General features: G+C 47.1%; 1 protein-coding gene across 1 annotated transcript; it reads right to left on the bottom strand.

Moving 5' to 3' along the window:
- Positions 1-2,095: 2,095 nt before the first annotated feature.
- On the bottom strand, positions 2,096-4,632 carry LOC127316857 (receptor protein kinase-like protein ZAR1). Its single transcript, XM_051347325.2, has 2 exons — positions 3,156-4,632; positions 2,096-3,061 (listed from the first exon to the last, which is right to left on the bottom strand). Exons 1-2 carry the CDS (start codon positions 4,498-4,500, stop codon positions 2,445-2,447), a joined length of 1,962 nt encoding a protein of 653 aa, XP_051203285.1. The 5' UTR covers positions 4,501-4,632; the 3' UTR covers positions 2,096-2,444.
- Between the last annotated feature and the right edge of the window lie 22,963 nt (positions 4,633-27,595).

Here is a 27,595-nt window from a genome sequence, read left to right as displayed (position 1 = left end):
ACCACGCTCCTAATTATGTATTAGTTTGTGGAATAAAATGTTTTTTATTCAATTTTCTATGCATTAATTATGATTTTAATTCAAAACATCTATTAGGGCTGCCGTTTTGGGGGCACCGGTGTGGGAACAACTCCCCTAAATGAAGGATGCAGTGTCGACGCCCCCCAAACGGAGGTACCAACACCCCTGCCGACGGCTATTTGGAGGCTACCGGTGCAGATGCTCTTACTGTACTTTAAACAAGAAACAGCACCAAGCACATAGACATAGGTCACTGGACCAATACCCATCTTTGCCCCAGTCTTGTGCCAACGTCTGCCATTTCGTGTTGTGTTGCCCTTCGCTGTGCATGCACAAGGCAGGACACAGGTTGATGCTGCCCTGGTGTCATAAATGTCAAGTTCGTCTACAGTTCCTCAATACTTTCCGGAAATCTCATATATAAATTTTGGTCAGAGTTCAACTTTGCCAAATTTAACCAATTATATGAAAAAAAATATAGAAAAATAAAATAATATCTGGTACCGTAATGTAATATACCGCTGTATCATTTTACATTTGATTTTGTACATATCATTAATAATTAGTCAAATATGGCAAAGCTTGACCAAACAATATACTACTAGGAGTTATATGTAACGGTTTTGCAATGTCTCAGTCAACTGAGATTTTCTTAAGTCTAAGTCACTTACAAAAATATGCCTTGAGTTGCATTTTTCTGTTAAAAAAATGCAATTGCACTTTTCTGACAGAAAGTGCAACTGAACCGAGTTGCACTTTTCTTTAAACTGTAGTTGCACTTTTCTGAGTTGACTGAGACTTAAGAAAATCTCAGTCAACTGAGACGTAGGCACACCCTATATGTAATAGATGGGGAAATTGTTATGGATGCGGTTCTAGTGCGTTGCCTGCATTTGCAGTATTGCTCCTTTCAAGTTTTGAATATTCTCCATGTGCATGCAGAGTGACAGATTTTCCTCTCTCCCGCCTCCACCTTGTTTTTCAGTTTTCCGGGTTTGAATGCATCCCAAACTAGCATTTTGAATTTGAGATGAATTTGCAGTTTTAGGCTTAAGCATAAGGTCTTCCAGATTGGAGCCCATGATGGCACCAATTATACACCCATCGCGCAGTGCAACTGTGCAGTGACTATGGCTGTTGAAAAGATTTGCTCCCTTAAAGACTTAAGAGCATCTCCATGGACGTCTTCCAAATAGGCATCGGCAACGTCGGCAGTTTGCTATCACTCGTAGTTGCTCCCTCTACTTGAGGAGGGATCTCCCACACCGGCGACCCTAAACCGGCGTCCCCAATAACAACTAAAACAATCTCAAATTTAAAACTCGGCAAATTTTATTAAAATTTGTACTTCCTCTAGTCCATATTAATGGGCTCAACTTTATCTATATAAAGTATGCATCTAGTCAGACTAGATGCATACGCACATAGATAAAGTTGAGTCCATTAATATGAGCTAGAGGGAGTATAAAGTTTGACAAATTTAAACTAAAAGACAGGTAAAACTTAATCTAATGACAGCGGTTTGAATACATCCGAAACGCTGTTAAACATGCAGTTTTATGCCTAATTAAAATCTTGACACTGCTAGATCGGACCCCATGATGGCACCAATTATACGCCCATCGCGCAGTGCAAATGTGCAGTTGCTACTTCCATGGAATCCCAGGATATTGAAAGGGTTTGCTCAGAAAGGTTGTTGAAAGAGAATCCTTTTTCGCTTTGAACAAGTTCTTTTCAACAAGAAACCGCACCAAGCTAAACCTAGACACTGGACCCATCCACCAATCTCCGCTCAATTTCCTGCGCACACTGCCATCGCGTGTTGCTGTTCTCTGTGCATCCACAGCACGGCAGGAGACACGGGTAACACAAGACAATGTGCTGCTGACACAGCTGGGCGATGCAGCAGCAAGCCAGCAACCCTAGTGTCATTGTCGCATCTTTTCAGAGTCAACTGACCCAAAGGTGAACAGCAACGAAACCAACCTCCCATTCTCCGAGTTCCAAATCCAATCCCCAACAAAGCAAAAGCCTTTTCTCAGATTTCACCGCAGAAAAGAATACCAATCCTGCATGCCGAATGGAACTCTTGCAAAAGGCCGATAGAATTGTCCAGATCATCCGTTTATACATACACGGCTGCAAAGGTTGCAGCTACAAAAAGATTAAGATTTTGAGTGCCAAACGCAGTTGTTGTTACTAGTGGTGCACATCACTGAACGGTTCTTGGTTGGTCGAACGATTTCTAATCTAACATTGCCAAATCTAATCTGAAGAACTAACGATTTTAAGAGCTACAGCTGATTGTTGATTGTTGCTACTCGGTAGATTGACCCGTAGCTTTTGTGGTTGCGGTAGTGGAGTTGGTAGATCGATCCGTGGCTGCTCTGCTATTGATGAGAATGATTGGATCGCCGGATTGATTAGTTGATCCGGTCGAGGCTCTCGGCGACGGCGCGCATGCGAGGGCGCAGCTCGGGGTCGGGCTCCGTGCAGCCGAGCGCGACGTGGAAGACGGCGAGGACCTGCTTCTTGGCGTGCACCTCGCCGAGCAGCGTCGGGTCGACCACCTCCGACAGCGGCCGCTCCTCCTTGAAGGCGCGCCGCACCCACGCCTCCAGCTCCAGCCCGCCCTCCCCCTCCGTCGGCTGCCGCCCCGTCACCGCCTCCAGCAGCACCACCCCGAACGCGAACACGTCCCCCTTCTGCGTCGCCGCCGCGGCTGCGCCCCCCGGCGCGCGCAGCTCCGGTGCCACGTACGAGAGCGCGGACAGCGCGCCGCTGCGGAGCGCGCACGCCGCGGTGCCCAGCTTCTTGGAGTGCGCGGTCTTGTGCGCGCCGGCGACGAGCCGGGCCAGGCCGAAGCCGGAGACGTGCGCGCGGAGCTCGTCGTCCAGCAGGATCTTGGACGACTTGATGCAGCCGTGCACGTACCGGCGTGGGCTGCACTCGTGCAGGTATGCCAGCCCCCTCGCCGCGCCCTGCACGACGGACAGCCTCACCGACCACGGCAATGGCGTCGGGGAAGCCGTCGGCCCACCTGGGGTTCCAAGAAGGTGTTCAGCCGCTACTAACATCTCTAGATCAAAATGCAACCTTTAGCAGTAAGGCCGGATTTGCGCGTGAGATTTTACCGTGGAGGGCGGAGTGGAGCGAGCCGTTGCCGAGGTAGTCGTAGATGAGCAGCTTCTCGTCCGGCGCGTAGTAGTAGGCGCGGAGGCGGGCGACGTTGGGGTGGCAGGCGCGGCCGATGGCGGCGGCCTCCGCCTCGAACGCGCGGCGGCGGCGCCAGCCGGACTCGGCGCAGTCGGCGTCGTCGGGCTCGCTGAGACGGCGGACGGCGACGGCGGTGCCGCGGACGGGGACGACCCGGTAGACGATGCCGCCGCGGCTCTTGCCCACGACGTAGGCGGACGCGCGGAGCAGCTCCTCCAGCTCCATCCCGAAGCCGTCGTCCACGGCCACGAACAGCTCCCCCTCCTCCCCGCCGCCGCGCCGCTCCTCGGTGCTGGCGAGCGTCAAAGTTGTGTTCTTCTCCTTGGCGGACGACGAGGACTTCTGTTCGTCGTCCCTGCTCGTCGCGGCGGCGCACCGCCGCCGGCACTGCCACTGCAGCACCAGCCCCGCCACGATGGCCGCCACGACGACGGCGGCGAGAATGGGCACTGTTGGAGACGAGTGGCGCTTTGGAGGTCTACCTACCTGCGCCGCTGCGCCGGGGTCCATGCCGGGGTTGGCCTGCGGGATTCTTGGCTGGTCCCGCGCTCCGGCGCACTCGATCTTGAGCGGGAAGCCGCAGAGGCCGGGGTTGTCGTCGAAGGCGGTGGGGCCCTGGTTGACGAGTGAGCCGACCTGCGGGATCTCGCCGGCGAGGTCGTTCCCGCGGAGGTCGAGGCTGACGGCGACGGGAATGGCGCCGAAGTCCGGCGGGATCCCGCCGGCGAAGTGGTTGTAGCTGAGGTTGAGGACGCCGGAGAGGCGCGGGAGGCCCGCGATCGCGGGCGGCAGCGTGCCGTTGAGCTGGTTGGAGGAGAGGTCGAGGCGGGCGAGGGCGGCGAGCCGCCCGATCCCGGCGGGGACCTGGCCGGAGAGGAGGTTGTGCGCGAGGTCGAGGGTGGTGAGCTTCTGCAGCGCGGAGATGGCGACCGGGATCTGGCCGGAGAGGCGGTTGGAGGGGAGGGAGAGGGTGGTGAGCTCGGAGAGCAGGGAGAGCTCGGAGGGCAGGTAGCCCGCGAGCGAGAGGTTGGCGAGCTCCACGGCGGCGACCCGGCCGCCGCTGCCGTCGGCGCAGGTGACGCCGGTCCAGCCGCAGGCGTCGGGGTCGGCGTCCCTCCAGGTGGCGAGCCCGTTGCTTGGGTCGTCGGTCACCGCGAACTTGAGCGCGAGTAGCGCCAGGCCGTCCGTGTTCAGCGCCGCCGCCGACGCGGCCAGGAACGCCAGTACTGCTACCGCCGCCGCCGCCACCCGCACAGCCGCCATTGCGACGGGAGCAGTCTCGGTTCACTAAGCTCTCGGAATAGGTAGCACTAGACTAGAGCAAGGCCTGCCATTTTCTTGGGAGGACGTGGGTTGCAGGGGAGAAGAGGACAGACGAGAGATTGGGGAACTGGGGGTCTGGGTTTAGGCCGGCGAGTGAGATTTTAGGGGCGAAATGACTGAGATGGGCACCAGGAGGATAAAATCCCGTCTTGTTACATCGTGTTCCCGAGGGGCATTTCGGGTATAGAGATTCGAATGCAGGGGGGCGCACGGGGAGCTGCGCTGGAGGGTGAGGTGGGGTTTGGGCTGGTGGATTCGATCGAAGCTATGGGGCGACTTTTGCTAAAGTATACAGTAATTAAGCGTGTTTGCATGTGGGAAATCTCAGAATCATAAGTTTATAATCCCCAAGGTTTAACGTTTGATAGTATAGCAATAGCGACGGGTACCCATTCCTGGTGACGCTGTGCGCTGGGCCCGTCGTTGGATTCAAGCATCCTCGTTTGAAATTAGTCAGGCGCCGTCACATGGTGCATGGGGCCTGTTCGAATTTGATTAGTGGATGATGGTGTCGACTAGTTTCGGGATATAAAAATTAGCCATGTTTTGCGGATTTTCAAATCTGTGATGATTCTTCTGGAGCTTCAGAGTCTGTATTGATTCTGCCATTTATTTCTCCGCGACCGGTTGGAGGACTGCGCATTTGCGCTAGTACCGTTTCTTCGAGAGTGTCTTTACTGTAATTCAAAAATGAAAAGAAAAATGAGCGCGTTCCGCAAAGCATCTTTGCCCTGATCTGAAGCGAGACTTGTTGCCGTTCCGTGCCGGGGCGCACCCTGTGAAGCGGCATCGTCGAGTGTGACGTGCTACAGGACAGAAGAGAAGGCACAGCCCACAAAAGCCACGTCCAAATGTTAAAAAAACTGTCTCCTGTACACACGCCTCACACAACAAGTCAATTTTGCAGAAGACGTACCTGCTAATTTTTCGTTTCAATTGTTAAAAATTTTAAAACATGTTTAACATGCATTTCTTATGTTAATTGGTTGAATGCACATTCGAGTTGCTACTCTTTTTTTTCACATGTCCTTAATTTTTTATTTAACTATTTCCAAAGTGGGGTAAATATTATCGGCATGATCATTCATATGGAGTAGAAAGTAGAAAGGAGTTGAATCTATCAAAAATCTCAATGGTTTTTCGATATAATGACTGCTTTGGTACCCTAAAGCGATTATATCATAAATTTAGGAGCCAAGCCCCTTTGCCGCGTGATACTAGTGTTGACCTACAAGTGAGTCGGTGTCATCCCCGTGTAGCAAAGTTATCTCCTCTGATACAAGTGATACATAGTTCTTGCGCGACTCACAATTCTGGTCGCACCAACTTGGCTAACACTTAAACGAGTAGCGTGTGGTCGTGCTTTCGAACCATTTCACCTCAAGAGGGCCTAGAGAGTACGTCTCCGTGGCAGAGGATCAAATCTCGTCTTGGTAATCCACGTAGCACAACTTACTTTTGAGTCGACCCGACCTCCGATTTTATATAAAGAAGTACGGTCAGCGTTTGGTGGGATCAAACAAGACTACTCCACAACTCGGATCATATGACTATCTCAGGTCTAATGATTCCATTGTTCGATTCGGTGCACATGACAACTAACTCATGTCGAACCGACCTTGGGTAAGTCCAACTTGCCGAGCTCTTAGGCTAAGTCCGTGGTAGGTGGATTGGCATCTCCATACATGTGAGAAGTAAACTTAGTCAATTTGTCGATTTTCACCTTATTGTAGGTTAAGAGTCCAGCTTAACTTGCGGCTAAGAATAAACAGTAAGAACAACGGTAAGAAAATGGTTCCACAACGAATCACGTATTAAGTGACACTTGCAATTGTTCATTACTATACATAATTATGTTTACATGTATGTATGTTGCATCTAGGGCACATAATCCTAATAACCATACCAGACTCACCTTAGTTCAAGCACATATGGTTCTTGGCATAAGTGGCAAGGCACACTGGGCACATGGTTCACCTTTGCTTAGCTCTCATGTTCGAATCCTGCACATTATATATTTTCATGTACTAAGATCTTTCTATAAAGAGGCTAACATTAAGGACCCACTGGTCTACATCGTCCATCAACGTTAATAATGTAAAATTTAATATCCAGGTTTTTTTTTAACAGGATATCCATGTTAAGTGGATACTCCCAACAACTTTCAGCAACGATGTGCGCAACCGCACGGTACTCCGCTTCAGCATCGGCGCATTAAGCACATCGAAATCGACATCCGCTTCGTCCGAGACAAGGTTCAGGTTGGTGACGTTCGCGTTCTACAGCAGAGAGCTGTTGCCGTGTGCGTGCGTGTGTGCTCTCTCCTTCCCCTTGTACTTCCTCTATAAATAGCATTGTACAAGAGTGTTTTATATTCAAGGAAATATACTGTTGTGCATATATGCACATTTCATCTGAGTATCCACTTAACAATCCATGTTCGAAAAAATATTCAAGTAGCAAATAGTAATCAAACATAGCAAACGTTTCTTTTACCGTGAGGCTGATCAGGGACCAACGTTAACAAAGTAAAATCTAATGGTAGCGGTCGAAAATAAAAATTAAGTAGCCTGCAATCACGAGTAAAAATAATTCAAGATAGCACACGGTTCATGTACATATAAGATTAACTCAAGGACCCATCGGTCTGCAACGTCTCTCAATGCTAACACACCCATCGGTCTGCAACGTCTCTCAATGCTAACACGGTTGAATTAAATGGCTTGGTTCGAAAATAAAATTTGAGTCATCCGTAATCCCAGGTAACAAAATAATCCGAAATAGCACACATTTCTTGAACAAAGAGGCTAACATCGGAGACCCATCAACATGCAGCGACTCTCAACATTAACAAGGTAAAATTTAACAGTAGGATTTGAAAATAAAGTCAAGTATGCCACAATCACATGTAAAAATAATCTAAGAAAGCACACACTTTTTGTACAAAGACGCTATTGAGGACCATCAGCCTATAGCGTCCCTCAACGTTAACAGCGTAAAATTTAACGGCGAGGTTCAAAAATAGAAGTCAAGTAGCCCGTAATAATGGTTAAGAAGTGATCTAAGATAACATTGAGGAAATATTTCCAGATAGCCGGCATGAACCAAACAATGTCCGCTAGAGACACTGCCACTGTGGCCCCACAACTAGATCTGAATCAATTCCGCATGTCCAATATAAAAAAAAGTGACATCTACCGCACACAGGCCGAGCATCTACCCAATGATTTTTCCAAATCCTTGGTGGTAGAGGACCTCCAAAGCGTGAAAAAAGGTTTTGCAATCTACCACTGAACCAACACAAAAAGTTGTTTCAGCAGATGCAGATTGCTTGGAACCCAGCCCGATGCGAGAAGTGGGAGTGAATCTGTTCGTGATACAGCTTCTGTCTGGGTGACTGGGAGAAGGTTACAGAGAAAGGACCATGGTTGTTCCGTGACTGGGCATTGGTGATTGCCCCTTAGGATGGTTTATCGGATCTCGAATCTGTGGAGCTCGAGTTCATGCCGATTTGGCTCCAAGTCCATAAGCTGCTAGAGGGGTATAGGAAATCTGCAGTTGTTAAGAAGTTGGTCAGTCGTGTTGCAGGAGAAGTTACGGCAGTAGAGATGATTCCTGCTGGGTATTCAAAGGCGAATATGTGCGCGTTCGAGTTAAGCATGATGTCAGGAAACCGGTGACTCGTTTTGTATCAATCTCTCTCGCTGGTACGCGATACCTGTATGCAGTGAAGTACGAGAAACTCTGTCAATTGTGCTATGCTTGCGGTCTTATTGGCCACAACTTCAAGGAATGCGGTGATGGTGTCTATGAAGAGGACAACCTGAAGTTTGGTGAATGGCTCTACGTGACTCCGCCTGGACGGGGTCGTGGCGCTGGTAATTTCCGTGGGGGCATGCGAGGTGGTCGTGGTGATTATTCTAGTGGTGTAGGCCGTTCTGATACGTCTGATGGTATACTCTCCTGTGGCAGGGGCACCAACATGATGGACTTGGCCGCGGTCGTGGCCAATGGGCGGACTGGCGATAGCATCCAGAACGTCGGAGTACTGCTACTGATAAGGATCTATCAGACACAGCGACTAGCCCGGTTAAACAGCCAGATGTAGTAATGTCTGATTCAGATATTAGTTCGAAACGCAGGCTGGGTTTTGAGCATCAAGGTCAGGTGTTGGATAATGTCTTGGCTATCCGAAGCAAAAAAAAAAAATATGATTATTGTTGGTCACACACCGATGCGGGATAAGATTGAGGAGAATGATCTAACAAAGGATAACAAAAGGCGCAAACTGGTTGATGGCACTTCAGTTTCTGATGCTTCTAATAGATCGGCGGCATCCCTCGAGGGAGACCGCCGGACTCAATGAGTTGTCTGGACTGGAACTGTCGTGGTATAGGGAACGCTGCGACAGTTCATGAGCTTTCAGTTCTTTTAAGAACACATAGTTCCCAACTGGTTTTCTTGTGTGAAACTCATCAGAAGAGTTACCGAGTTCGTCGTCTTCGTAATTGTCTTGGTCTACGAGGTTTCTTTGGTGTTGATAGTGATGGAATGAGCGGAGGACTAGCTCTTTTTTGGCATGATAGTGTGCAAGCGGAGATCAAAGATTCCAGCCAAAGGTTCATTGATGCTCATGTCCGGCTCGGTCCGGGTCAACCGTTATTTCATCTGACCTTTGTATACGGTGAGCCGAGAGTGGAAACCCGTCATCGGATGTGTTCTCTCCTTTTATCCTTACGGGCCACTTCATCCCACTTTGGCTAGTCCTAGGGGATTTTAATGAGGCTCTTTGGCAATATGAGCACTTCTCAGAGTGCTTGCGTTATGAATCTCAAATGGTGGCTTTTAGGGACTACTTGCAAGTCTGTGAATCGAAAGATCTGGGGTTCTCCGGTCTCCCATTCACATATGATAATAAGAGAGTTGGTAACCGTAATGTGCGCGTGCGCTTAGACCGTGCTGTAGCGGATAATAGTTGGCGGGATATATATGCCGACTCAGCGGTGGTGCACCTTTTGAGTCCTTGCTCGGACCACTGTCCGGTTTTGTTGACTATGGAGAGGGAGGTAAGGCCTGCTATCCAAGGACACAATTTACGATATGAAATATTTTGGGAGAGGGATCCAGCCATGAAGGAAATTATTGATTCGGCATGGCACGCTCTTGGGCCTCTGGAAGACCTTGGTTCAGTTTCGGATGGCCTCCAAGTAATGTTGAAGAAGTTACACTCTTGGGGTCGGAGGAGGTTTGGTAATGTCACTCGAGAGTTACAACACCTCCGATCCAAACTTAATACTATGCAGGAGGCTGATGCACCGCGATCAGAAATTCGTGTAATATCTGATATGATGAATGAACTTTTGTATAAGGAGTAAATGATTTGGCTACAGCGGTATCGTATAGACTGGCTAAAAGAAGGTGATAGAAATACGAAATTTTTCCACCAAAAGGCGGTTTGGCGGGCTCGTAGGAATAAAATATCCAAGCTCTGCGATGCGGATGGGGTCACTAAAACTGTGCCAACGGATATGCAACGGATGGATGTGTCTTATTTCAAGTCCCTATATACACGGGATCCGACCTTAGACCCTTCGGCCATTACATCCTTGCTATCTGAGCAGGTTTCGCGAGAGACCAATGAGGATTTATGCAAAGCTTTTACTGATGAGGATATATGAGATGCTCTGTTTCAAATAGGCCCTATTAAAGCTCCAGGACCGAACGGTTTCCCTGCTCGCTTTTACCAGAGAAACTTGGAGCTATTGAGATGTAATGTGATCGAGGCGGTCAAGCATTATTTTACCACTGGTTTTATGCCTGAAGGGACTAATGACACGTCAATTGTCTTGACCCCAAAAATTGACAATCCTATGGAACTCAAGGGTTACAGGCCCATTGTCTTATGCAACGTTCTTTATAAGGTGGTGTCAAAGTGTTTGGTAAATAGATTGAGACCATTATTGGGTGCAAGTATTTCAGAAAATCAGAGTGCCATTGTTCCGGGTCGGATGATTACATATAATGCTCTTTTGGCGTTTGAATGCCTTCATTATATGGAACATGGTGTAACTCTTAATTCTGCTTTTTGTGCTTATAAGCTGGATTTATCTAAGGCTTATGACAGAGTGGATTGGCCCTTTTTGGAGTCTACTATGCATAAGATGGGGTTATCTCATCGGTGGATACAATGGATTATGGCATGTGTGATAACGGTGAGGTATTCAGTCAAATTTAATGGAACCCTATTGGAAGCATTTTCTCCTACCAGAGGGCTACGGCAGGGAGATCCTATCTCTCCGTTCCTATTCTTGTTTGTAGTTGACGGACTTTTTGCCTTACTTAGAAGAGAAGTGGAGGAGAATGGTATAACTCCGATCAAGGTGTGTCGCCGAGCACCTGGGGTTTCACATCTTCTATTTGCGGATGACACATTGTTGTTTTTTCGTGCTGCTGAAACATAGGCTACAAGAATAAAGCAAATAATTGAGACTTACGCCAATGGTACATGACAACTAATAAATCCTTCAAAGTGTTCTATTATCTTTAGTGCCACATGCCCGGAAAATACGCAGGAGGTGGTCAGAGCTATTTTACATGTGGAGAATGAGGAGTTTGAGGACAAATACCTAGGCTTGCCTACCCCCCATGGCCGCATGCATAAAGGCCGCTTTGTTAATCTTCAATCACGCTTGTGTAAGCGCCTGATGGACTGGGGGGATATGTTGTCACAAAGTGCCCGCGAGGTGTTAATCAAAGCTATTGCACAGGCAATCCCAAATTATGTTATGGGGGTGTTCAAGTTACCCTTCTCGGTCTGCGATGATCTCACAAAGCTTATTCGTGACTATTGGTGGGGCGTTGAAAGAGGTAAACGCAAAACACATTGGGTCAATTGGCATACAATGAAAAGATCTAAATTGCAAGGTGGAATGGGGTTCAGAGATATGCGCCTTCTTAACCAAGCTCTACTGGCGCGTCAAGCGTGGAGATTGCTTATTTTTCCTGATAGTCTGTGTGCAAGGGTTTTGAAAGCTCGCTATTATCCGTACGGGAATTTGTATGACACTGTTTTTACTAGTAATCCTTCCTCGGCTTGATCTGGAGAGTTGGTAACGGCCAGAGCATAAGGGTGTGGCGAGACAGCTGGCTCCCACGTACTTCGTATGGAAAAACTCTGACAAGGAAAATGAATCAGCGGATTCGTCGTGTCTCTGAGTTACTAGATGGAGTGGGTGGCTGGAACACTCCATTAATTCATGAAACTTTTGATCCTATCGATGCTGATGTTATTGTAAAGATCAAACCATCAAGACACGGGTCCGTTGATGTTATTGTTTGGCAGCCGGAGAAGTCTGGCCTATTTACAGTCAAATCGGCATATGGTGTGTAGTTGGGACTTCTAGTTCTAGACCGTATGGTGAGGATCCTAGCTTGTTGGAAGAGAATTTGGAGCTCATCGGTTCCCCCAAAAGTGAAGACATTTGCTTGGAAGGTTTCCTCAAATGCCTTAGCCACTGAAGATAACAAAAGGAGACGCAATATGAAAGTCACAGGACTCTGCAATATTTGCAGCTCGAAAATTGAAGATACCATCCATGCACTTGTTTGATGCCCTCATGCTCATCGTCTTTGGGAGCAAATGCGGGATTATTGGCAAGTTCTGACAGAGTCTGACTTTCAACTCACCTCTCCCAACTAGTTCAGAGAAATTTTGATGAAAATTCCATGTCAAATGGTGGATTGTACCTTGCTGGTAGTTTGGCGTCAAGAAATGAGATTACTCATGATAAACCCCTTCCTCCTACAGAGGGGTCTAGAAGATTCTTGCAAAGCTACTTAAGGACCTTACGTGAGATCAAGGACATGTCCACAGAGCATATTTTAAAAGGCAAACTGCCTCTGATCTACTCTTCTTTTCAAGCTCCAAGGACCCTAGTGAAAGTGTCCCCTCCGGATAAACCTTGGCTAAAACCCCCAGCCGGATGGGTGAAACTAACGATTGACGGATCCTTCCGTGCTGAGGATGGTAACGCAGGTCTGGGCATGGTCCTAAGAGATGAAGAGGGTGCTGTCATTTTTTCTGCGTCTGAATTTGTTCCGAGTTGCAGAGAAGCCCTGGGAGCTGAATTGTTGGCTTGCTCGGTAGGTCTAGACTTGGCATTGCAACATACTACTCTACCAATTGTCATTGATACTGACTGCTCGCAGCTTGTGACGGTGGTCCGTCAGGATCGTTCTCCTTATCTTCATTTAGTTTTTGAGATTAAGAGATCATCAAGTAATGGCGGAGATTGCAATTTTGTAAAAGTAGATCGTGGACAAGTTAGGGTTAGTCACGTGCTTGCCAACTTGGCAAGGACGGAGCATCACTCATCGTTATCGTTCGGTTTCGGTCCTGAAGTCTTTCTTCGGGAGCTTGAACGGGAACGCCTTGTAAACCCTATTGTTCAATAAAGATCTGGTTTTACCCGCAAAAAAACATAAAGAGTTGTAGATGAGTCACCTTATACCACAGTTCGTCAGGAAAGTATGTTGCTAATAATGACTTTTTGTAGTGTAGATCCACTGAGGTAGTGCATCTTTCTAATAAAACCCTCAAATTATGTTTGTGAGACCGAACAACCAAAATAGATTTAGACAAAATAAGTAACTTACATATCCTCCACTAGCAGAGTTTCCATATTTGTGTCGTCACCTGGCGTTTAGACACTCATGGCCTTTTCTATCCGCTCGTGGAGGTTCCGTAGTGTAGCGCGAAATAGTAAGGTAACTTTCGCTAGGCAATGGCGGGTCACACTAGTCTTCGAAACATGCCTGACAAGTCAGCGATGTGTGCTTGACCATTTCCTAGCGTGGGACCCACAATTAACGAAGCTTGTAATGGATGCCGCAATAATTAATGACTCATTTCCCATAATGTGCCATAAGAAAGTCTCGGTATTGTATGACACCTACCATGGTACCGTTATGTACAACTATCGACTGGAGCATGACATATAATATTCCGCCGGCTTCGATATTCGTCGTGAAAGGTGGATCCGATGGGTCAAAAACTTTTTGCATGCAATTTTGAGATGTGTTGTCCAAAAAAAATTTTAGGTGCAGCCATATGCACTTGTAGTGTTTCCTACTCTTTTAGATCATAAGTTTTGTATAGTCCACCCATAAGTATGCAACATTTTCAACGAATTCGCTAGAATTCTATCACCAAGTGACACAGGTATACCTTATTGGGCCTAATGCACTAGTATCCCCGGTACATATTCGGGAAGAATTCCATGAAGCCCAAAGGCATGGAAGCATCCGAAGCCCAGGGGTTAGGCGCGGAGAATAAGGAAAGTCCCATAGGAACCGACATAAGCATAGCCTTATTAGGACACTTCTAAACCGACCCGAACTAGGCTCCGAGACCCAGCCTCTCTTATACAGGCTGGGAGGAGCCAATGGGTAGAGGATCCACGATACAATTGATGTAACCCTAGTATTGTTCTAGCAATACGATGACTTTGCCTCATAATCCATACATCATCAGACCACCTAGTTTGTCTGATAAGCCGACGAAATCACCAACGCAACTCTTTCCCTAAAACCCTAAGTCCATATCCATGGACATTGCCGAGGTTAACCCTTGTCAATTGGCGCCGTCTCTGGGAAATCTAGGCGTTGGAGTAATGAATTCATCGGTTTCTTCCATTTTGCCAAGCAGCAACGCGATGATCATTGGTGGCCAGATCCATTTTGGCTCCATCGTTTTTATTCCGCACCCACCCGCCCTTCTTTCGGCCTGCGACAACCTCGAACAGGAGATGGTTCTGCTTCCGCGTCGGGTCTCAGGGCACTCTTCGCCTTTTGGATCTGATCTGTTCGGGTCTATCGGCGTAAAGTTCTATGCCAGTGGCAACGTCGACATCTTCTGTCGGATGTTCAAGCGAGGAAAACTCACCGCCAATCACCGTGAACAATATCGACTCCGCCGCAAACGGGGGGATCTCGCCGATCTTTTTGACGATGTCTTCTAGCATTCTGAGAGCGAATGGACATCGGATCTAGTACTTCAAGATGAGGACTTGATGGAAGGCAAGAATCAGTTGAAGAATCCTCTTGGCCTTCCAAAGCTTCCACGTCTCCCTCAGGGTCCACGACAACTTCGGATACTTCGCAACCCTCAGGCAATGGGGAAATGCAGGAGAGAAAGATGTGATCCTGCAAAGTTGGCGATTATTGAGTAAGGAGCACGAAAAGAAAAGGAAAATAAGTCAACATAGAAAGTAAAAGAATATGAAAACTTACTACTTGCAACGGATGCTACTTGTCGAAGGGATCAACCCGACAGGAAGAGGGGATGTCGTTTTTTGGGATAAACCTGGTGAAATGCCGGGCAAGGTTTTTGAGTTCGTTGGTGGACAAATCATCCTTAGAAACCCTTGACGGGTCATTCGCCCGGGAGAAGGTTCACATGGTGGAAGCTCTGGCTTGCATGGGCTGGAATCGAAGTCGAAGAAAGTGGGTCATGATTTGAAGACCTGATACCTCTTTATCTTTAGAACGACGATCCGAGCCATTAATGGGTCTGTTTCTTCGAGTTCTGCGTTAGTCAGTTGCTGATCCCATGACTTCAGCTTGCTCACCTATTTCGTCGGTTCGAAGTGTGTGAGAACAAACTTCTGCTCCCCAATCTTTTGGCCCTTGATGTAGAACCACTTGTTTCGCCTATTTTGAACGGGTTCGGCCATCTTGAAGTTGAAATATTCGACTTAGGACTGACAGATATAATGGCACCACCAACGTTATGAACGGTGGTTTGCGTGGTATTCCTTCGAAGAAAGAACAAGCGCCTCTAGAGGACCCAACAAGGATGGATGCCGAGGAAGCACTCTCAAAGAGTAATAAACACGCAATGTGTAATATAGAGTTAGGCGTGAGCTAATGAAGTTGCACTCCATTGACAAAGAGAAGCCCACGGAGAAATTCGTGGGCGGGGAGAGGGAGACCACGGAGGACAAAAGAAATGAACATTACCCGCCAGCCTTTGTCGGGTCGCGGCACAGCTTCGTCGTCGGTGAGCTTGGCCTCCGGCGTCGCCTAGAGGAGCATCAATTTGTGGAGCTTCCAGAGGCCGTTCCCCATGCACTTTGATCTGCTCCATCTCGTCGCCCGCACCTTTCCCGTGGTCACATCGACAACAGGGCGAGTGGTTTTGGATTTCCCCATTGCAGCAGATGGAGGTTTTTTGAGGTTTTGAGGAGGGGAAAGGAAGAATTTTTTGGCCTAGGGACACAATGGTGGCGGCGAGCGAGAGGAGGAACATGATGCATAAGCGAGGCAGAGAGGGAACGAGAGGAAAGTAAAATTCTCTCCCCATTATAAGCTAGGGGAAGGGGAATAGGGGCCGTCCGATGTTAGCAAAGGTTCGCGTGGCTCGCATCGGTGCAGACACATGGCAGAGATATGCCGAAACATCAGGCCCATTAACTCCACCACCACGAGAATCTAGGAAGATAATTACACGTCGCGCCGCGGGGGCCTTGCTTTTCGTGCGGTCCTGCGGTCAAATCAAATGGTGTGGACGCCATCCACACGTCGGCCAGACTACATTATGGGCCCACATGTGATGCGTCAAATTTGAGTCTTTTCAGACGTAGTCGAGCACACCATCATCGTCAACAATGGCGTCATGAGCGGAAGAAAAAAAACTATTCACTCGTGGGATCCGGGCGGTCTGGGGAGGGTCCACCACGGCTCCTCTCTTCTCGAGAATCCCCTAGGAGGCCTTCCTCCACTAGCAGGTTTCTTCGGAAAACTCTATCTATTCTGGTGTGGATGGCAATCCTCAGTTGCAGGGTTTGGTGGCCCGAAATTGACTTGGCTTCGCCAAAAGGCCTCATCTCCAAAGCCCGACTCGCGAGGCGTCCCTCTCGCTGTAGGGCGGAGCCCCCTCGCCTCGCTCAACCCTGGGCCAAGGTGAGCGCATCCGTATGGGCCTATTTCTCTTGACCTCTTCAGTTGTGCAGTCACAAATATGAACTGGTCTAAGTTTGTTCTTGACGATCCCCACAAGGTTCTCTTATCTACTTGAATGCGAAAGGAAGTCGCAATGCATTTTAATACTTTTTATAAAGAATAAAAGACACGTGGATGGTATCGATCAAGAGACATGGTAATCAAAGGTCAAGTCGATGAAAATATCAATGTATTCCATCAAGAAGATCCGAGTCGAATAAATCCTCGGATGGGATGAAGATATTTGAGCCTACAATCGGTTGCAGGAGCTACTCCCATCGAAAGCGCTGACGGCACACCCGATAGAAAAAAAAACTACATAATAAGGTAAGTAATGAGTAAGGCAATGATACCTGAGTCGAATAAAACTCGGATGCATGAAGTCTTTGAGCTTATGCTCGACTACAGGTACCCGAACATAGCCTCGGGGGATACTCCCATCGGGAGTGTTGTTCGTGCAACAGACAGAAAAGAAGTTCAGAGAGGCACTCGACAAAAAGAGAAGATAAATCTTCGAGTCCATTATCGGTGGTAAACACTAGAAACATAAACTCGTCAATTACTCCCATCGGGAGCACCTATTGTGCACCTGAAAAAGTATCAAAATTCAGGTAAACCAGAACCCGACAACTTCAACTAGTGCAACATCCAAACAAGACAGTCGATATAAAATTATTCTCAGAACACGTCTGCTGTGATAATATGTTAGAATGTCGTGCTTATAAGCATGAAGGTAAGACCCCAAGATCCATCCTATGAGGTCTAGCACTCGCACAAGCCACGATCTGCTAGATAATTTCCATATCAACGATATGATGAAAAATCCCGACAAATGAGTTGGATACCCAAAACATAAAACTGGAATTCATAACTCGATAAGAATTTCGCGGTCTGAACTGAATTACACCAGCACATACCAGATTCGAGTCTAGGGACTTGAGTTTGATGTAGGTTCACGATGTTTTTGCCCAAGAGCAATTAGCTGGTTCCTGATCTGTCAGAGGGGCTCATTTACCAATATCCCTATAACAAGAAGTTATTTACTCGAAACTCCAGGTTCGTTGTACAAATGAATAAGTTAAAGTTTGGAGGTTTAACCCAAGTCTGCGACTCGAGTAGAATCTTGTGTTGGGGGGATGACCCCCGGTAGGCCAAAGGCCTGGCAAACCGGAAGGTTTGAGCTATCAAGATACCGGTTTAAAGTTTATTCCGGGCTGTGAGGTTAAGCTTTTGGCTAAGGAAATCTTTACCGGTATCCCCAGGAGGGGTATACTGGAATGAGACAAGAAGATACCGGATTACCGGTAAGAGGTGCATTGTAGCGCGTCGGTAAGACTAGTCAAAGATTCTCTCAAGAGCTAGAGGACAAGGATGAGCTAAGCAAAGTAGCTTTAAACGAAGCCCTGGCGCCAAAGCAGATGATGACGCAAAAGGTACCGGAGGGCGTCACCGCTCCCTGATTAAAGAGATACCGGCGTCACCGGTAGCCAAAGTAGCTTTATAAAGTAGTTTGTCTGTTCAAAGATGCCATTAGGGTTTCCTAGGGTTTCTTTCTCTGTAAGCCACCCTCTCCCCTATATAAGGAGAGGGGGCACACCCCATCGCGGGGACGATCAACCTTGTGTGCTATCTTGTATCCAAAAACCTGTAATCTCCTTTGATCAATGAGTAGAAAGATCTGAGGGGGAAATAGTCCTTGTGTTCTTCTTCTTCTACCTCTGGACAAGGCCAAGTTCTTCCAGATACCATCCGGAATCCATCCCAAATAACCAAAACCCTCCCCCGAATCCTCTAGCGCCCATTCGGCCCCAACTTAAGTCATCCTATGGCATCTGTCTGTTCACCACGACGACAGTTGGCGCCCACCGTGGGGCCAGCAGCGGCGCTTGCTGGAGTTCACATTCGGGCGGGCATCCTCAACGTCTCTGGCGAGCAGGTGGTGTCAGCGCTTGTGCAGCGCATCTACTCGCTGGACTTCATCAACGACAACGCGGGCTGCTTCGCCAACGACGGCGTCTTCCCCAAGAACGGCCGCGTCATCGAGTTCGGCACCCACCGCGTCTACTTCCGCACCGTCCCTATGCACCAGTGCCTCTCGCCGGTGCTGGTGGCGCCGGACCCGCCAAGGTGGCTGTGCGCTGGCCGCGCCGCCGGCAGCGTGGAGGTGATGATGGCAGGCGTGGCTGACGCCGGCAAGGAGATCGCGGCGGAAGGCGCCGGGCAGGCGAGGTCCATGCGCGCGGCCAAACAGCCGACCGAGCGCGACTAAGGAGCTGCAAGTGCATCTGCTGCGCCACCGGAGACTCCTCTCCAAGCGGCGATGAACGTGCTGGCGACGCCCATCGCGCAGAACATCGACCCTGCAGCGGCTCAGGCGGAGCTGGAGGCAACGCGCAAGAAGCTGCTCTCCGGGGGCGCGGACATCATCCGGGCGCAGCGCGAGCTGAACCTAACCCTACGTGAGTACAACGCTGCCCATGGCTTTGCTTCTGTTAGCGCTCAGGCTGCTAGGGTGCCGGAAAACCGGCTTAAGGCTCGCAATCTAGATCAGGATCTGCGTAATGAAGTTCTTGCCGGCAAAAGTACCTCTGCATCTTTGAGCATCGTAGAGAAACCTAAATACAGTAGCCCGGATAAAACCATAAAAGCTGCTAGGGCTGCTGTAGAGCTGTGTGAATCGCTTAGCGGAGATGCTTTAGCAAAACAACAAGATCGTGTTAGGGAGCTGCTTGACATGATTCAGGAACAAAATGCTGAGCTTGCTAGAGTAAACAAAGCAGCTGCGGCATCAAAATCTGTGCGTTCGACAAAAAACGCCGGAAGCAAGTCCCATGGGTAGGCATCGTCCCCCCATCCGGACAGAAGAAGAGAAAAAGAGGGAAATGCGCGGCAGATGACCGTGTACGATCCGGTTCTTGCCGGAAAACAACAAGCCGGGAATTATGAGGCCGGAAGAAAAAATCAAAGGGCAGGTCACGGCTATGCCGGTGATGACTATGCCGAGGAAGATTACGCTGGGAACACATATGCCGGTAGAGCAGAAACCGGGCAAAATTATCGAGCACCCAGAGTAGCTTATGCTGAAGAAATGCCACCACCAAGGTACCGGCAGGCAAGAGCCGCGGTACCTGTAAGATATGATGAAGAAGATTCCGGAGTGGAACGAACCGGAGCCTACCGAAACCCTTTGGGGGAACGCGTAGGGGAAAGACGCCTACCGGAATGGGATGCGAGGCACCGTCTGGACAGAGTGCACATCTCTGAGATAATTGAGGCTGAGGGACCGCCAGGCCCACCATGCTTTGGCCCGCGGATCATGAGAGAAGAGCCACCGGTACGCAACTTTCAGTTGCCCCGAGATACAAAAACATACGATGGCACAACTAAGACGGAAGATTGGTTAGCAGACTATGCCACAGCTGTGTACGTCGCTGGTGGCGGAGGAACAGCAAATGGCGGAGAAAACCGGCGTTGGGCCGTGAGAATCATACCGTCCTTCCTAGTGGGACCGGCACGAATTTGGCTTAACAATTTGCCAAAGGGAAGCATCAATGGTTGGCTAGATTTTGAGGAAGCCTTTGTGAGTAACTTCAGCAGTACATACCGGAGGCCTAACAGACCGCAGCAGCTCGCTCTGTGCCTGCAGCGTCCTAATGAAACAAACCGGGATTTCTTAAACCGGTGGAACTCAACAAGAAATTTGTGTGAAGGAGTAATAGAAGCGCAAGCAATCGCTTGGTTTTTCCATGGATGCCTGAGAGGATCTCCGCTGTGGCAAAGGTTGCAAAGAAACATGCCAACTACGCTGGCAGAAATGATCCGGGTAGCAGATAGCTACGCATTGGGAGACCCAATGCAACCGGCAGTACAAGCTGAACCGGCGCAAACAAGCCAACCGCGCCAAGATCAATACCGGGATAACAGGCACAACAAGAGAAGGGAAGAGTTTCCGGATCGAAGGTATGGTCCACAGTAGGTGGCCGCGGTGCAGGAACATTCCGGCCCCAGCGGGAGCCAAAGGCAAAAAACCGGATCGCAGCCATGGGCGGGTCCTAAAAAACAATGGGTTGAAAAGAAACCGTGGGGAGAGAAAAAGAATTGGCAAGATAATACAAGATACACCATGGAATCAGCAATGGAGCAACCATGCCGGTTTCACACTCCGAATCCGGCGAAGCCGTCAAATCATTTGACAAAAGACTGTTCTTGGATCAAATACTTGATGTTGAAAGGTGCGGTAAAAGATGTGCAAGCACAAGGCTGTTCCACGATACTGCCACCCTCGCAAGACATTGATACGTCCAATTTGCATCACTATTTTATATCATAATTTGCTGTTATTCATTGATATATTTCATATTGGGACACAATACTTATGTTATTTCATCTATTTTGCATGTTTCATCATTATTGGAGGATCGAACACCGGAGCCAGGATTCTGCTGGAAAAAGCACCGTCAGAACGCAATATTTCGGAAGATCAACTCTGGAAGGAAATTATACCAAAAATCCTATTTTTCAAGATGACGAAGGAAGCCAGAAGGAGGAGCCAGGAGGAGCCAGGGTGGGCCCACACCCTAGGGCGGCGCGGCCCAGGCCCTGGCCGCGCCGGCCTATGGTCTGGGGGGCCCACGACCCTTTTCGCCTCCTTTTCTTCGCCAAACCCTTCGTCCCGAAGACCTAAGCCATAGAGGGTACCTCGCGAAGAGTTACAGCCGCCTCTGCGGGGCGGAGAACACCAGAGAGAAAAGAGCTCTCCGGCGGGCAGGAATCCACCGGGGAAATTCCCTCCGGGAGGGGGAAATCGACGCCATCGTCACCGTCATCGAGCTGGACATCATCTCCATCACCATCATCATCATCTCCACCATCATCACCGCCGTCATCACCGCTGGATGATACGTCTCCAACGTATCTATAATTTCCGATGTTCCATGCTTGTTTTATGACAATACCAACATGTTTTGTGCACACTTTATGTCATATTCGTGCATTTTCTGGAACTAACCTATTAACAAGATGCCGAAGTGCCAGTTCCTGTTTTCTGCTGTTTTTGGTTTCAGAAATCCTAGTAACAAAATATTCTCGGAATCGGACGAAATCAACGCCAAAGATCTTAGAATCCCCGGAAGCATCCAGAACACACGAGAGGGACCAGAGGGGGGGCACAGGCCCACCACACCATACCCTGGCGCGGCCTAGGGGGGCCCGCGCCCCCCTATGGTTTGGCCAGCCCTTCGACCCTCCTGCGCCGCCTCTTCGCCTATATAAAGCCCCTGGATCGAAAACCCTAAGGCGTTCGACGAAAACCACAAAAACCTTCCAGAGCCGCCGCCATCGCGAGGCCAAGATCTGGGGGACAGGAGTCTCTGTTCCGGCACGCTGCCGAAACGGGGAAGTGCCCCCGGAAGGCTTCTCCATCGACACCGCTGCCATCTCCACCGCCATCTTCATCACCGCTGCTACTCCCATGAGGAGGGAGTAGTTCTCCATCGAGGCTCGGGGCTGTACCGGTAGCTATGTGGTTAATCTCTCTCCATGTACTTCAATACAATGATCTCATGAGCTGCTTTACATGATTGAGATTCATATGAGTTTTGTATCACAATTCATCTATGTGCTACTCTAGTGATGTTATTAAAGTAGTTCTATTCCTCCTGCACGTGTGTAAAGGTGACTAGTGTGTGCACCGTGTGGTTCTTGTCGTAGGCTATGATCATGATCTCTTGTAGATTGTGGAGTTAATTATCATTATGATGGTATTGATGTGATCTATCTAGTTATGTTGATCTATCTTACACTATAAGGTTACTTAAATATGAACAAATTGTGGAGCTTGTTAACTCCGGCATTGAGGGTTCGTGTAATCCTACGCAATGCGTTCATCATCCAACAAGAGTGTAGAGTATGCATTTATCTATTCTGTTATGTGATCAATGTTGAGAGTGTCCACTAGTGAAAGTATAATCCCTAGGCCTTGTTCCTAAATACTGCTGCGTTACTACTGCTTGTTTACTGTTTCACTGCGTTACTACTGCTGCAATACTACCACCATCAACTACACGCCAGCAAGCTATTTTTACGGCACCGTTGCTCTTGCTCATACTTATTCATACCACCTGTATTTCACTATCTCTTCGCCGAACTAGTGCACCTATTAGGTGTGTTGGGGACACAAGAGACTTCTTGCTTTGTGGTTGCAGGGTTGCATGAGAGGGATATCTTTGACCTCTTCCTCCCTGAGTTCGATAAACCTTGGGTGATCCACTTAAGGGAAAACTTGCTGCTGTTCTACAAACCTCTGCTCTTGGAGGCCCAACACTGTCTACAGGAAAAGGAGGGGGAAGTAGACATCAAGCACTTTTCTGGCGCCGTTGCCGGGGAGGAAAGGTAAAAGGCACTCATACTTCGGTTCCAGGTAAAGTACTTTTCTGGCACCATTGTGTTTGTGCTCGAAGCTATTTCCTTTAGATCCTGCAATTGCATCTTTTTGTTTCTTGTTTACACTAGTAAGGCATAATGGACAACACCTGTGAGCTTTTTATTCTATTTCCTGAGTCAAGACATGAATGGTTTAATGCGAAAATTAAAAAACCCATGGAATCTTATTTGCATGCTAGTAGCAATGATATTAGTATGAACGCTTTGAACACCATTGTTGCTAATGATATGGAAAATTCTAAGCTTGGGGAAGCTGGCTTTGATGAGCATGATATTTTTAGTCCCCCAAGCATTGAGGAGAAAATTTTCTTTGATGATACTTTGCCTCCTATTTATGATGATTATAATGATAGTGGTCTTTTGGTGCCACCTACTATGGAGAGTAAATTTTGTTGTGATTATACTATGCCTCCTACACTTGATGAGAATAATAATGATAGCTACTTTGTTGAATTTGCTCCCACTACAACTAATAAAATTGATTATGCCTATGTGGAGAGTAATAATTTTATGCATGAGACTCATGATAAGAATGCTTTATGTGATAGTTATATTGTTGAGTTTGCTAATGTTGCTACTGAAAGTTATTATGAGAGAGGAAAATATGGTTGTAGAAATTTTCATGTTACTAAAACACCTCTCTATGTGCTGAAATTTTTGAAGCTATACTTGTTTTATCTTCCTATGCTTGTTACTTTGCTCTTCATGAACTTGTTTATTTACAAGATTCCTATGCATAGGAAGCATGTTAGACTTAAATGTGTTTTGAATTTGCCTCTTGATGCTCTCTTTTGCTTCAAATACTATTTCTTATGAGTGCATCATTAAAACTGCTGAGCCCATCTTAATGGCTATAAAGAAAGAACTTCTTGGGAGATAACCCATGTGTTATTTTGCTACAGTACTTTGTTTTATATTTGTGTCTTGGAAGTTGTTTACTACTGTAGCAACCTCTCCTTATCTTAGTTTTGTGTTTTGTTGTGCCAAGTAAAGTCTTTGATAGAAAAGTAAGTACTAGATTTGGATTACTGCGCAGTTCCAGATTTCTTTGCTGTCACGAATCTGGGTCCACCTCTCTGTAGGTAGCTCAGAAAATTAAGCCAATTTACGTGCATGATCCTCAGATATGTACGCAACTTTCATTCAATTTGAGCATTTTCATTTGAGCAAGTCTGGTGCCATTTTAAAATTCGTCAATACGAACTGTTCTGTTTTGACAGATTCTGCCTTTTATTTCGCATTGCCTCTTTTGCTATGTTGGATGAATTTCTTTGATCCACTAATGTCCAGTAGCATTATGCAATGTCCAGAAGTGTTAAGAATGATTGTGTCACCTCTGAACATGTGAGTTTTTGATTATGCACTAACCCTCTAATGAGTTTGTTTCGAGTTTGGTGTGAAGGAAGTTTTCAAGGGTCAAGAGAGGAGGATGATATACCATGATCAAGGAGAGTGAAAGCTCTAAGCTTGGGGATGCCCCGGTGGTTCACCCCTGCATATATCAAGAAGACTCAAGCATCTAAGCTTGGGGATGCCCAAGGCATCCCCTTCTTCATCGACAAATTATCAGGTTCCTTCTCTTGAAACTATATTTTTATTCGGTCACATCTTATGTGCTTTGCTTGGAGCGTCTGTATGTTTCTTATTTTTGTTTGTGTTTGAATAAATTGGATTACATCATGCTTGTGTGGGAGAGAGACACGCTCCGCTGTTGCATATGAACACATGTGTTCTTAGCTCATAGTATTCATGGCGAAGTTTCTTCTTCGTTAAATTATTATATGGTTGGAATTGGAAAATGATACATGTAGTAATTGCTATTAATGTCTTGGGTAATGTGATACTTGGCAATTGTTGTGCTCATGATTAAGCTCTTGCATCATATGCTTTGCACCCATTAATGAAGAAATACATAGAGCATGCTAAAATTTGGTTTGCATATTTGGTTTCTCTAAGGTCTACATAATTTCTAGTATTGAGTTTGAACAACAAGGAAGACGGTGTAGAGTCTTATAATGTTTTCAATATGTCTTTTATGTGAGTTTTGCTGCACCGGTTCATCCTTGTGTTTGTTTCAAATAACCTTGCTAGCCTAAACCTTGTATCGAGAGGGAATACTTCTCATGCATCCAAAATCCTTGAGCCAAACAACACTATGCCATTTGTGTCCACCATACCTACCTACTACATGGTATTTTCTGCCATTCCAAAGTAAATTGCTTGAGTGCTACCTTTAAAATTCCATCATTCACCTTTGCAATATATAGCTCATGAGACAAATAGCCTAAAAACTATTGTGGTATTGAATATGTAATTATGCACTTTATCTCTTATTAAGTTGCTTGTTGTGCGATAACCGTGTTCACTGGGGACGCCATCAACTATTCATTGTTGAATTTCATGTGAGTTGCTATGCATGTCCGTCTTGTCTGAAGTAAGAGAGATCTACCACCCTATGGTTAAGCATGCATATTGTTAGAGAAGAACATTGGGCCGCTAACTAAAGCCATGATCCATGGTGGAAGTTTCAGTTTTGGACATATATCCTCAATCTCATATGAGAAAATTATTAATTGTTGTTACATGCTTATGCATAAAAGAGGAGTCCATTATCTGTTGTCTATGTTGTCCCGGTATGGATGTCTAAGTTGAGAATAATCAATAGCGAGAAATCCAATGCGAGCTTTCTCCTTAGACCTTTGTACAGGCGGCATAGAGGTACCCCTTTGTGACACTTGGTTAAAACATGTGCATTGTGATGATCCGGTAGTCCAAGCTAATTAGGACAAGGTGCGGGCACTATTAGTACACTATGCATGAGGCTTGCAACTTGTAAGATATAATTTACATGATACATATGCTTTATTACTACCGTTGACAAAATTGTTTCATGTTTTCAAAATAAAAGCTCTAGCACAAATATAGCAATCGATGCTTTCCTCTTTGAAGGACCATTCTTTTACTTTTATTGTTGAGTCAGTTCACCTATCTTTCTCCACCTCAAGAAGCAAACATTTGTGTGAACTGTGCATTGATTCTTATATATTTACTTATTGCATTTGTTATATTGCTTTGCATTGACAACTATCCATGAGATATACATGTTACAAGTTGAAAGCAACCGCTGAAACTTAATCTTCCATTGTGTTGCTTCAATGTCTCTACTATGAATTTATTGCTTTATGAGTAACTCTTATGCAAGACTTATTGATGCTTGTCTCGAAAGTACTATTCATGAAAAGTCTTTGCTATATGATTCACTTGTTTACTCATTGCATTTACATTGTTTCGAATCGCTGCATTCATCTCTTATGCTTTACAATGGTATGATTAAGATTATGTTGGTAGCATGTCACCTCAGAAATTATCTTTTATCGTTTACCTACTCGAGGACGAGTAGGAACTAAGCTTGGGAATGCTGATACGTCTCCAACGTATCTATAATTTCCGATGTTCCATGCTTGTTTTATGACAATACCAACATGTTTTGTGCACACTTTATGTCATATTCGTGCATTTTCTGGAACTAACCTATTAACAAGATGCCGAAGTGCCAGTTCCTGTTTTCTGCTGTTTTTGGTTTCAGAAATCCTAGTAACGAAATATTCTCGGAATCGGACGAAATCAACGCCAAAGATCTTAGAATCCCCGGAAGCATCCAGAACACACGAGAGGGACCAGAGGGGGGCACAGGCCCACCACACCATACCCTGGCGCGGCCTAGGGGGGGCCCGCGCCCCCCTATGGTTTGGCCAGCCCTTCGACCCTCCTGCGCCGCCTCTTCGCCTATATAAAGCCCCTGGATCGAAAACCCTAAGGCGTTCGACGAAAACCACAAAAACCTTCCAGAGCCGCCGCCATCGCGAGGCCAAGATCTGGGGGACAGGAGTCTCTGTTCCGGCACGCTGCCGGAACGGGGAAGTGCCCCCGGAAGGCTTCTCCATCGACACCGCTGCCATCTCCACCGCCATCTTCATCACCGCTGCTACTCCCATGAGGAGGGAGTAGTTCTCCATCGAGGCTCGGGGCTGTACCGGTAGCTATGTGGTTAATCTCTCTCCATGTACTTCAATACAATGATCTCATGAGCTGCTTTACATGATTGAGATTCATATGAGTTTTGTATCACAATTCATCTATGTGCTACTCTAGTGATGTTATTAAAGTAGTTCTATTCCTCCTGCACGTGTGTAAAGGTGACTAGTGTGTGCACCGTGTGGTTCTTGTCGTAGGCTATGATCATGATCTCTTGTAGATTGTGGAGTTAATTATCATTATGATGGTATTGATGTGATCTATCTGGTTATGTTGATCTATCTTACACTATAAGGTTACTTAAATATGAACAAATTGTGGAGCTTGTTAACTCCGGCATTGAGGGTTCGTGTAATCCTACGCAATGCGTTCATCATCCAACAAGAGTGTAGAGTATGCATTTATCTATTATGTTATGTGATCAATGCAGAGAGTGTCCACTAGTGAAAGTATAATCCCTAGGCCTTGTTCCTAAATACTGCTGCGTTACTACTGCTTGTTTACTGTTTCACTGCGTTACTACTGCTGCAATACTACCACCATCAACTACACGCTAGCA

This window comes from Lolium perenne, chromosome 7 (assembly GCF_019359855.2).
Source record: "Lolium perenne isolate Kyuss_39 chromosome 7, Kyuss_2.0, whole genome shotgun sequence".
Lineage (NCBI taxonomy): Eukaryota > Viridiplantae > Streptophyta > Magnoliopsida > Poales > Poaceae > Lolium > Lolium perenne.
This window is presented reverse-complemented; position numbering and strand designations above follow the sequence as displayed.

Bases quoted from the DNA above. Each gene is read 5' to 3' on its own strand.
- LOC127316857 (XM_051347325.2), bottom strand. From the start codon at position 4,500: ATGGCGGCTGTGCGGGTGGCGGCGGCGGCGGTAGCAGTACTGGCGTTC. The intron at 3,062-3,155 runs GTAAAATCTCAC...TTGGAACCCCAG, and splicing joins GCTCCACTCCGCCCTCCACG to GTGGGCCGACGGCTTCCCCG.